General features: G+C 42.9%; 1 protein-coding gene across 1 annotated transcript; it reads right to left on the bottom strand.

Annotated features, from left to right (window-relative positions):
* Nucleotides 1-759: 759 nt before the first annotated feature.
* On the bottom strand, nucleotides 760-11,077 carry TMEM192 (transmembrane protein 192). The gene is made up of 6 exons (XM_065736216.1): nucleotides 11,042-11,077; nucleotides 9,322-9,468; nucleotides 7,819-8,083; nucleotides 6,023-6,157; nucleotides 2,614-2,716; nucleotides 760-1,049 (listed from the first exon to the last, which is right to left on the bottom strand). The coding sequence occupies exons 1-6, from the start codon at nucleotides 11,075-11,077 to the stop codon at nucleotides 926-928; spliced, it is 810 nt and encodes a 269-aa protein (XP_065592288.1). The 3' UTR covers nucleotides 760-925.
* Nucleotides 11,078-11,821: the final 744 nt, after the last annotated feature.

Raw genomic sequence — 11,821 nt, 5'->3', positions numbered from 1 at the left:
TTCTGCCTCCTGCTGATTTTCACCACACATTCCCATTTTGGCTGTTGAATTCAGACAGTGACATTTTTGAAGCGCTGAAGCGTAGAGCAAGAAGTGCAACTTCAGTAGCATCTCCAACAGCATCTAACTTGAAACCCCATTCAACACCAACTGCTTACAAGGTCAACGAGAGCACTCCAGCTGTTTGTGCCTCAGTTCGGCAGGCTGGAGGAACGCTGTTTTGTCTTAGCTGACACACAGTTGCAGTAACAGGAGAGGATGGTCAGCAGCCCTAAAGGCACCTTACTGTTATCTACAGCCAGCACTCAGAGCAGCAGCTCAAGTCACTAATCATATCACCACATCTCATGTGGGGAACGACACATTTGAGGATATCACCCTCGCCTTCTGCCTTTTCTAACTGAATGCTAAACACTCCTGCTGGCACTGGGGACAACTTCATTCCTTTACAGGGCCAAGGAGAAAAATCTAGACAGCAAGTATACCTCAATAATCCTGGATGGAGTAAATAACACCTTTAACACTGGAAATAATGGAGTTCAGTGACTGAGTACACCCAAGATCCCAGATTCAGTACTGTAAGCTGAGATGCATCCTCTGCCAAATTAGCTTTTATCTGAGAAAAAAAAAAGTATCTTCTAGAAAGTACTTTAAGTTAAGAAGTTACACCATTACCACAAGTCCAATTGTAACCTTTAAAGAATTAAAAATCCTTGAAGCTCCTGAACATTTTCTCAAAGCTCATGTGGAAAAAAAAACCTTTAAGTCCAGCTGTCACAGGTTTACAGTATATGCAGGGACTTGGGATTCAAGTTCTGTTTCAAAACGTGAAAGAAGACTGAAGAGTCATCTGTGCAGATCTGTCTGGATATTTTATTGCCCCGTATTCCCTCCTGAGCTCCAGCAGCAGTCTTCCAAAGTGTTTTTAAGTTTTGATTTGCTGAGATGTTAGTGCCAACAGTCTCTTGCTGAGCAGTGCATTGTGGCGCTGAAGATACTCTATTACGTCTCCTTGCTTCTCAACTATCTCTTCTAAACTTGAATTTGACCTTGAAAAAAACAAAAGTGAATATAGGTTTCACTCAGATGTAACAGCTTTCTGACATAACAAAGGTCAGTGTTTGTTAACCAATACTGTAATAAATTGCTTCCTTCAGTTTAACTTCTGAATATGTTGCTTTTCAAGGGGGAAAAACACCCTTTCTTTATGCCTAACCTCATTTATAGGATAGAGGGCAAGGAGTACAAAAGGTTGGCTAAGCTTGGAGCTATGTGAGCATGAGTTCCATACTTCCTGCTGTGGAGTTACAGAACTGTAGCAGTACAAAGCTGCTTATTCAGCTTTCACAAACCTGAGCTAATAATACTGTGGTTAAGCTTACGGGGGCAAAAAAAAAAAAATCAAGTCTTTTAGACAAAGTTTACAACCCTACCCCTAACCTGCACTACCAACTTACAGCACCAGAACAGCTCCTGGTCAGTAGGCTAGGTCACAGAGATTGCAATATTGATAAAGCATTCATAGAATGAAGGTCAACTCAAAGGCTAACAGGATTCACTTTTCAATAGACCTTAGCACTCAAAGGAAAGAGTCAGAATTGTACAGGCCTGGATTAAAATAACTATTTTGTCATGGGTTCTCACAGGAAGTTTACACTCTTTAATCAAGGGATCAGAGTCTTTTCCTTTGCTGGTCATTGTTGCAAACTTCTGAGCACTTGAGTATTTCTCAGGGGAAGAGTTAAGCAAGAAAGGAGTGAATTCCCCCATGCATTTGCCATAATGCATATATCAAGATATAAATCAGACATTGTACCAACACACCAAGGCAACTCTAAATCCTTCCTGTATCCTGAAACTCTGCTTCCAAGTTCCATGAAAGCATCAGCAGGCCACACCTGTGACATGTAGGGGAGGGCTGAAGCAGTAGTCGTGTCTGCACTTGTGCTCTGCAGCTTGTACTGTAAGCCACATCAAATTAAGTCACACTGCATTGGAGAGTTTGGAACAATTCTGATGTGGAAATCCAGGTTAGCTCTGGCTTTCTGTTAAGCCACCAGCAGGCTCCCTTTAGTGACCAGATGTTCACACAGGCACAAAAAACCCAATCCCAGCGCTTGTGAGGTTAAGGGTGGCTCACTATTCTGAGTCAGTGAGAACTTAGCTCTCAATTGGCCCATCCACATTTAAAACTCTGTCCTGAACTGGAATTACATTTCAACCCCCCTGCTAGAACGTGCTGTACTGTGCCAGCAACTGAACAAAACTAACAAGCTTTTCTCATCCATCAGTTGCCCACAATTTGTTTTCTTGTCTGAAAGAACTGTTTGAAGAAGCTGCAATTCTGAATGCAAACATCTTTAAAAGGTCAATCAATTCCTGTCTCCTGTTTGATAGCCCCTGCATAAAAAAGTGCCATTTCTATATAAAAGCACAGAACTCCATTATTTCTCACCTGAGCACGTGTAATACCAGCCCTAAATCTGTGATCCCTCCCAGAAATATTTTCCCCACATCTATCGTGGTTGATAGATTCAAGACTACACAAGTATTCCTGTATAGACTAACATTACCACAGCTGAACACGTAACAGGATTAGTAAAGACATATTACCCAAATCCAACTTCTGAGGTGATGTGGCTAGGGAAAGTATACACCTTTTCTTCTTCAATTATATCAGGCCTTGGCTTCGCACGATTGAAGTTGCTTATTTTCACTAAAAATAAATAAGACATACAAATGGACACAGTAATTATAAAGCAGCAACAGCAGAAAAGCTTTATCACCAGACTGAGTTAAGAACAAATCCGTGACAGATAAGTAGGAGACGAGGGAAATGCAGGAATTTTGAGAGCAGGGAGGAAGAAACAAAAGCAGAATTCGCTCATCGCCAACACAACTCTGACTGTAAATTATTCTTTCATATTCTTCCAGTCCTGCTGCTCAAAGGCTATGAGCAAAGGCTTGAACATGAAAGCTTAAATTCCTGCTTAGCATTTGTAAAGTTTACTCTGTCTCCTAAAGGAAGGAAAAACCTCAACTGTCTGCGATACTGTGTCTAAATTCAGGCCATAAATTAAGCAACATGCAATAAAAAAACAACTGTAGTAAGTTTTGATGCTAGTATTGCATCTAGGTCCCAAGTTATTTTACAAACTCTTTTGTAATTACTATTTTAACCAGACCACCTGCAGTGAAGCTTCAGCTTGTCTGCCTGTTCCAGAACCAGGAGACTTGGTACAGAGAATGATTAAGGATACAAAACAGAGTGGTTCTATGATAGATATGTACTAAAGGAAAGACATTGAGGCCCTGGAGAGCATCCAGAGAAGGGCAATGAAGCTGGGGAAAGCTTGCCCAGGGAGGTGGTTGAATCACCATCCACAGAGGCATCCAAGTTAAGTTCATATGTTGTACTAAGAGACGAGGTTTACTGGGGAAATACTTGTGGTAGGTAGACTGCTGGGCTGAGTGACCATGGAGGTCTTTTCCAACCTTGGTGAGCCTATATTGCAAGCTTCACAATGTTAATTAAAAACAAACAACTCAAGTCACTCCTGTGAATTAAGTTTAAGAGAAATGGAATAGAAATGGAATGGAGACAGGTGGGGGTGGGAGAAACTGCAGACACCATGCGTTATTTCTGGAAGGAGGCTGAAAATACTTGAAGCTATCCAAATATCAGCCCCTGTTAAGAAAGGGAATGTACTGAAGAGATCCAGACTACACATTTCCAACTACGTAGTTCAGCTGCTTGTGAAGCCATACATTTAACATCCCAAAAGCCATTTCAGCTTGACCTGCATGAGAAATCTCCACTAAAGCAGCAGAGAAAGGCTGTTCCTACAAGTTAATAATGTAGTTAGGTTTATTACAGGGCACCCTGCTAAAACAATGCTAAGGCCCTCCAGAGGTTAGCTACAAGTTAGGCTCAAAGGTTAGTTATTTCCATGACTGTATTCCTCCACAAATAAAGCCACAAAGGAATAGACCAGGAATTTCCAACATGCTTTGTTTATGAGAATGTTAGCCTTATTCATGCAATGTTAGATAGATGGAAGAAGTCATTAAGTACATATATTTAGCAAAGCTTCATGTTCAACTCCCTGCCCTATCAATAATGAAATTAAGTTTAATTCAACTTACATTTAGAGCTCTCCATGTTTTTTTGTTTTTTTTTTTTTACCACGCACACCTACTCCACCCAAAAGATTTATATAAGAATAATACCAGCACTTCCACGTAGATTTGAACCCTCACCTCTGGGTCTCACAGCTACATATATGCACATAGCTGACTGGTAGTCTTTATGCACTGGTACTACCCTCCCCCTGAGTTTTGGGGTCATCTACCAATACAAGTAATGGGTCGATGATCATGAGTTCATAGGGTAGAGTGAACTCAGACTCCCCAGAATTGCTGCAGAGCCACAGTCACAAAACAGTAAGTAGTATCTGTTAAGTGTCTGCCCTATAAAGGGGCACTCCAACAGACAAGAGGACTGCCTTTGAAGTATCCTACAAAGGACACTTCGTGTTTTCTATCACATAGCATGCTGTTTTGAGAGGGGAAAAAATATCTGACAAACATATATACACACAAACTCAAATCTAACCAAATACTTACCTATTCCCTTCAGGAAATACACATTTTCACACTCCAAAGGTTAAAGACAAACTACCTCAAAAATCAACCACTACACACACACAGATGCATGTGTGGTCTGTCAGCTTCCCTCAGAATGCTTTGGATTGGAAAACTAGTTGAACTACCTACCTCCAGAGAAAGCAATCTAAGGTAATTAGAAAGGCCTCCCCCCACCTTCAGTCAAATGTTAGGTAATTATTAACCCTTGCCTTGTACATCAGTCAAGTTTTAGAGAATGAAGTTTAGACTGCTGTGGAAGCAAGGTAACTATTGCCAAAATAGACCATCTTTGTTTCTACTTGTACTGCAGTTCTGTCCCTCCTCTGCTTTCCTCCAGCCTCCCCCCCAGCACACCCATCTCAAAAAACAAGAACATTACACCCCACAACTTCCTAGTATAAACTGGTAATGACTTTAGGAATTCCAGCAGTACAAGCTAAGGAAGACAACCCTCTTGGTGTCAGAGCATCGGGCTCTGACAGAACTCCACTCTCAGACCTAACCAGAACAAAACTAACCTTGATAGCAGCTTACCCTGTTTTACTAAGGGAAGAGACCCAAATCTCACCATGCTACCTCACCAAGAGGTCTCAGGGTAATAAATACTGTTACCCTGGAGCTCCTCAAGTTCTAATGATGTTTAGTAGCTTATCTCTACTCGAGTTTCCCAGTAAAGCAAGTACACTTATGCTAAGAAGGGATGACTCCCAGCATTCCTGGAATAGCTCTCTACAACTGCCATGCTCATGTTTCCTTCCAGGACTAGAAGTCTACGTGAGGAAAGCTGGTTAGTTCAAGGGAAAGCCTGATGAAAAGACACATGTGGAGGCCTCACATGGCACACAGTTGACATGCAGCTCAGAGCTGGGACACCTTGCTGCTTTTTCATTTCAATACTGTTGCAAAAAGAATCAAAACTAAGTGTTACTTCCTGTTTGACCAAGGTGTTCAGCAGCACTTCTCAGTGTCATTACAACAAAGCTTTCACTCCTCTAAGTCTCCTGAAATTAATCAGTAATAACAAAGCCACAGAAAAAAAGTTACCAATTAAGACAAACATTGACTGCCATGGAAAAGGCTTTTACTTCAGGTTTGAGCACACACAACATTAATGCTTCACTGCCTCTTCAGTGGATCTATAGCTTTAAGCTAAGCACTTACATTTGCCAAAACCTTAGAAACCAGACCATGCCTGATAGCCTTCTCATTTGTACCAGGTTTGACTTGGTTCTTCCACAGGCACGGAACCATTTTCTATTTACAGTTTCAGTTCATCATCTTGGGACACCCAGAGTGTACTACTCTGAGGGCAAACAAGACTGTTCAGGAGCAATTATAGCAATCCACACTCTGTAAGGCAAAACTCTTCTCTCACCTGTGTAAATCACTAAGCACGTCAGTGAACTGATCAGCTCCAGGCCCAGGACTCCCAAGGTAAGATACAGGTACACTTTACTGTGATCAGGAAAGGAATGCTGGGTCGACAGAATCAAAAGCAGGGCTGCATTACCTAGAAAATAAGCATTTCAACAGCTCGTTAAATCCTTAGCCCTGAAAAAGTTCTTAGCCTCTCATCCTGGAGACCCACATTAGACTGCAACACTTCATACTTGTCTGCCTGGTTAACTTCATTAACACAGGTGGTGCAAGCTTACAACTACTGGCAGCAAAACTAAGTTTCACTTCACCTTCTGACTGTAATGGTAGAGGTTCTTCTTTAAATGCTTATTTAAGACTTAAAGGGGGTGAAGAACTGGATGAGAAAAACCTAACATACAGCATATACTGACTTAAACAGTTCCTAGCCTTGCTGCTACTATCCATCTTAAGAACTGCTTCAATATTTTTTTCTTTCAGTACCAAAGAGGTCCATATCACTCAGTTTGAAATGAAAGGGCACTTCCCTTCAAGCAGGAGACATCAGTGTATTTAAAAGTACATCCTAACAAAATAAGACTACTAATCCTTTCAAAAGGAGATGCTTGCACAGGTTTTTAGTTGCCTAGCTGTTACTTTAATACTTGCAGGTTAAAGAAGTTTAAACTGAGATAAGCACAGGTACTAAGGAGGATAAGCATTGAGTTACAGCCCTAAGAAATTATCTGGAGTTCCATAAAGCCCCTCTTCTCATACACTGCTTATTATCTGATGCAGAATGCAGGAAGTACAAATGCCACAGCCAGTCCAAATAAAGCTTTAAAGTCATTAAAATGACTTCAAGTCATTAAAACGACTTGAGGACTGTAATGTTATCCTGCATTAGGCAACTAACTGTCAGTATATCAACAGCAATTAGCATAACCAGGCAGTCAGGGTTCTAGGGCTAGCCACCTGAACTACAGATGAATTACATCAGAAGTTGACAGCACAGAACTGATCACACCTAAACATTTACACTTGCCCACAGCTGGTAAAGCAGGGTAGAAACTGGCTCCATCTAAGAGTCGAGGTTAATACTTACATCTCAGTTCAACAGGCAGAAACAGCCCTTTAACTACTACAAGACATTCTTAAGCACGCTGCACTCTTTATCTTGTAAGTGCATGCCAAAAGCACCTTCAGAGCTCTCTCTAGTGGCCACAGCCTGAAGTTTTGCACGTTCAAACAAGGTTTTTACATGTATCTTTTACTTCCTAGGTGGAACGACAGCTATGGTTTCACGTGCAGTAGGGCCACACGTCACAGGGCTGATGAGGAGTTTCTAGCCCAGTTACTCAGAAGAGTTACAGCCTAGAAAACCATACTGTGAAAGCTACCACTCTTCCCAGCTACTCATTTCAGACATTTATTGACCAACAGTTGATGCATCTGTTTTTACTTGGAATACTAAGCTTGAAAAACACAGTACACGTCTTGGATGGATTAGCAGTCTTACCCAACTAGACTAATCAGCATGCAGATGAACATCACTAGCAGCCAAACACACCACTAGATTTGTGCACTTCAATCACTGGGCTTTCTTGAACTATAAAGAGTTCTTCACAGCAGACATCTGGCAAGTGACAACAGTCCATCTGATTAAAACAGCCTTTAAAAATAAACTTCACTATGAGCATTTGTCAAGCTCACAATATATGATACACACTACGTAACTGTCCAGGCCTTTATCACATCAGAATGTAAGGCTTTATAAAAAGCCAAGTCAGTTTCATATAAAAGAAGCCACTTCACCTGTAGAGTGTATCACCAGAGGAAGCCTTTTGAGATGCCTTGTTGATCGATATATCAAGAAGTAGCCTCTGCTTCTGGCTCTGCTGTGGTGGTGGTGGATGTAGCGTTCAAAAAACACGTGCAGAACCCACAGGATTACCTTGGCAATTATTATGACTGTCTGCACTTTAAATGGGTGAGTGTAGTTTCCAGGGCATTTATCCTGATTTGGATTGGGGTAAGAACAAAAAACAGCAGCTAAAAATGCTAGAACAACAAAAGCAACCTGAAGGAGAGACAAAAACGGAAAAAACCCAGAGTCAGCAGTCAGCTATAAAAAATAAAGTAAGATTAAGGCAACGTATTATGCATTTGTCTCTGAATTTATTTCACTCAAGTTGGGATAAGGTACAAACATTAAACACTTACCACAACCCACGTGTAACTTGAGTAACATACTCCTGACTGCAGAGTTGAGAGCCACCACTATCTCCAGTATTCCCCACCCAATGCAATTCCAGTTACCCTAATCTCTAAGTAAAAGAATCTGATTCTCATCAGAGATTACTAACCTTCTAAAATGCCATCTCCAGGCTGACAGAAAAGGAAGCAGAACAACTTTCTACCTCACACTGTGAATTACTAATACTGTGCAAAAAACCCTGGAGGGATTACTATCAGTTTATTCTCTTTTATTTCAAAGTGACCAGGCTAGTGAAATTATATCATAAGTTTCCTTGTCTTCTAGGTTTCTCCCTAAGCTTCCACCATATGCAACCCTCTGGCCAATTAGAAGGCAGAGCATCAAGTGCAGATAATCTGAGGCATATATATGTTAAATCCCCACAGAACACTGTAGGTTTATTTTTTATAACATAAATACTGCCTAAATTTTCATGCCACATAACAGGACCAGCAATGTTTGAAATTCCAGAGTAGAATGCTTAGCATAGGAGTGATGATAGAATTTTTGTCATTTATGATTTAATGATTTCTCAGTGTTTTCACACTTGACAAGCATGCCACCTCTAAGTCTGTATTAATGGCATTAAGTCATTACAGTAGCATTTGAATTTCCTCTTAAGATCAAAATGACATCTGGATTCCTTCACCCCTCCACTCACTACCATGCAAAAACCCAGTAATTAGTCCAACTTGACATGCTCAGTAACTATGATAAAAAAAACACTAAGTCTCCCCCGTGACATTTAGTTCAGGCCTATATCTTCCCTAATAAAACTGCAGCACAAGTGCACCTGCAACAGTGTAGAACACCTACTATTTAAAACAGCTTCCCCTCAACCCCTCAAAAATAGGTGTGCCGTAGCAGGTTAGCACGAATGGAATCAAAGTAGATCACTTGCTATGTCATACTTCATGAAAACACACTGGCAATAAGTTTCCACTCGGCTGGGAAGAACTGCATGTTCAAGTAAACAGAATAAAACTCTGTTTAAGCAAAGCGTGACGCTTCAGAATGAAGATAGTACGCTTTCATAAGGAAGATATGCTGCTTAAACTTACATGCAGCAGCAACAGCAAGTTGGCAAGGAGAACGACTGGGATAGCATGAAACCTCGGCCTTAGTTGAGAATACAGCGTAGGAGATGAAATAAGTGGTGCATCCAACAGAGCTTCATCTTCTAAACTCTGTGTTACTTCCAAGGAGCCCTGCAGCAGAGGAAGAAGTAAAAACAAGTAAGCTCTACAAGTGAAGAAGTTGCAACGACTTCCTGTTAGCTTCAGCGACAGAAAAAAGAGAACAGGGTGAGTATCTCAAGATACGTGCTCTTATGTTCTAAGCAAATTCAAACCCAGAGGAACATGACGTGAGTCTACCTCCTGGCATCACTCCCAGTTTTAACAGAGCTTAGTCTTACAGTACCTGTATAAAATACATGAGGATGGCTCTAAGACTGTTATTGACACATTTGAGAAAGTAGAGTTACAGGCAAATAAACTACTGTAATCCACCAGTAACACATAACCTCAGTTCCAAGCATTGCAGCCACCAACGCTACCAAAGCAACAAAATGCCTGCAGCAATGGTTCAAATCAAATCCAGGCAAGGATGAAGAATCAGTGCAGGAAAAAGATGCCACAAAGGGCTAGGCAAGACATTACCAGTGAGAACCAGAGAACATACAGCCCTTCCCAGTCACGGTGCTGGCAAGTACTGGGGTTTCTCTGACTCCAATTCCACCTCAGGTATCTCAGCCAAGTTATCCTCCTGAAATACTTCTGCTGCTTTTCTCTTTTTTAAGAGAAAGTATAAGGAGAAGCTAAACACGGGTGGAAGGGAAAAGAAGTCTTCCCTTGTGGACAAGGAATAAAAAACAAAGTAGAACTTGTGGGCTGAGATAAAAACCATTTAATAAGACACAATAGGAAGAGATGGACTCACTCATGTTGTTTCATCTACAGGCAGCTGCCCACAGCAAAGGAAGCAGTCATCTGGGCTTACTTCAGCCAGCATTCAGTTTAGGACAGCAATTGCCATACTTAGGTAACCAGAGGCTGCGAGCAAGGCTTCCCCATCTGAGTCCTTTCAAGCTTCTATTTATCACAGCCTTTGGTTAAAACAACCCTCGCTGAAATACTCACCTGCTACAATGACTTTTAACAGCAGGTCTGAAGCATCTAGAAACACTACTGCTCTTTATATATTACTAAGATAAAACGCAGCAGTACAGCAACTCCTCACATCCCTGTTACACCGTGCCAGGAACTCGATGAGCTCCAGAGGCCCCTTAAAATTCTGCGAGCATGTGAGCGGCTTTGGACTGGAAGAAAGCACACAGGACACATGCAAAGCTATCTCCCCTCCATCCTGCCTCAGGCACAGCAGCGGAGCCAGCAGCTCACCGCAGCGAGCCCTAGGCAAGGCAACTCCTCCTGCCCGATGGGGAAAGCACCCTAACCGGGGCAGCTGAGGGCTTGGCTCAATGAAGACCCGCTAAAACCACGCCTATCGGCACCAAAGCAGTCAGCACACACCAAGAGCAGGCCTCTCCCCGCACACACACACACACACACACAGCACCCGCAGGACGAGCTCAGCAGCACGCAGCCAGGGCTGAGCAAACCCCCAGCACGGCCGCACCCCGACGGCGCACGCCTCGCTCCCCACAGCGGGGAAGGGCGGGAAGAAAGGAAAAGCGAAACAACCACAAGCGGAGCTCCGCCCCGCGCGGAGCCCCCACCCCGCTCCCGAGCACCCTCACTCAGCCCCGGCCCCGCTCACGTTCTCCAGGTCCCGGGGCTGCCGTCCCACCGCCATCTGCGCGGCCCTGCCCGCCTCCCCCACTCGCTCTTAAGCTGCCGTTCCCCCATGCGCAGGCCCGGGCCCGGGCCCCGCCCCTCCGCAGCGCAGGGATGGGGCGGGAGCGTTCAAATTAGCAAGGAGACAAATGAGCGCTGGCTAACGAGCTCTTTCTGGTTACAAACACATACAACCACCGATAGCGGCGTCTGGTGCTGCTGAGCTGCTTTCGCTTTCATTCACAGCCACCGTCTGACAAATACCGCGTATATTGTCGCTTTAGGGTGCCCGACTTGCAGGTCAGTGCTAGGGAGCCTACAATGGATGTATTACATCTTACAGCCTGTACTACAGCTAAGGGGAAAAGATAAGAGTGTGGCCCAACAGTTCTGTGCTGCGACGCGTTTATTTGCCTTTATGGAAAACTACATGAGAAACCCAGGATTAAATCCTACGCGTAGGCATAACCTTTTCCACGTCAGTAACGATTACAATATTTGGGCACTGACTTTCACAGGGAGGCCTAATACCTACTTTTCTTTGTCTCAGCTTTATTTCAAGCGTGGCATGAATGGAAACAGCATTACAGTCACAGCCCTTTCACGTCAAGCTATGAGGTGTAATTATCGCTGCTGTTTCTTATTCATGCCGCAGGTACAATTAGTACTTACACCGCTTTCAGCGCTGTGTAAAAACAGCCTGCTCTGAGAACATGGGCTTGTGACATATCGTACAAGGAATAGAAAACCAAATGAGGAACGG

The sequence above is a fragment of the Cyrtonyx montezumae genome, unplaced genomic scaffold, assembly GCF_038088225.1.
Source record: "Cyrtonyx montezumae isolate F1298 unplaced genomic scaffold, pur_monq_1.0 scaffold_2, whole genome shotgun sequence".
In the NCBI taxonomy this organism is placed as follows: Eukaryota; Metazoa; Chordata; class Aves; order Galliformes; family Odontophoridae; genus Cyrtonyx; species Cyrtonyx montezumae.
This window is presented reverse-complemented; position numbering and strand designations above follow the sequence as displayed.

Coding starts and splice junctions, on each gene's coding strand:
- TMEM192 (XM_065736216.1), bottom strand. CDS start 11,077: ATGGCGGTGGGACGGCAGCCCCGGGACCTGGAGAAC. Junction 9,469..11,041: donor AGCCCCGGGACCTGGAGAAC/GTGAGCGGGGCC, acceptor CCTCTGCTGCAG/GGCTCCTTGGAAGTAACACA. Junction 6,158..7,818: donor TCTGGTGATACACTCTACAG/GTGAAGTGGCTT, acceptor CTTATTTTCTAG/GTAATGCAGCCCTGCTTTTG.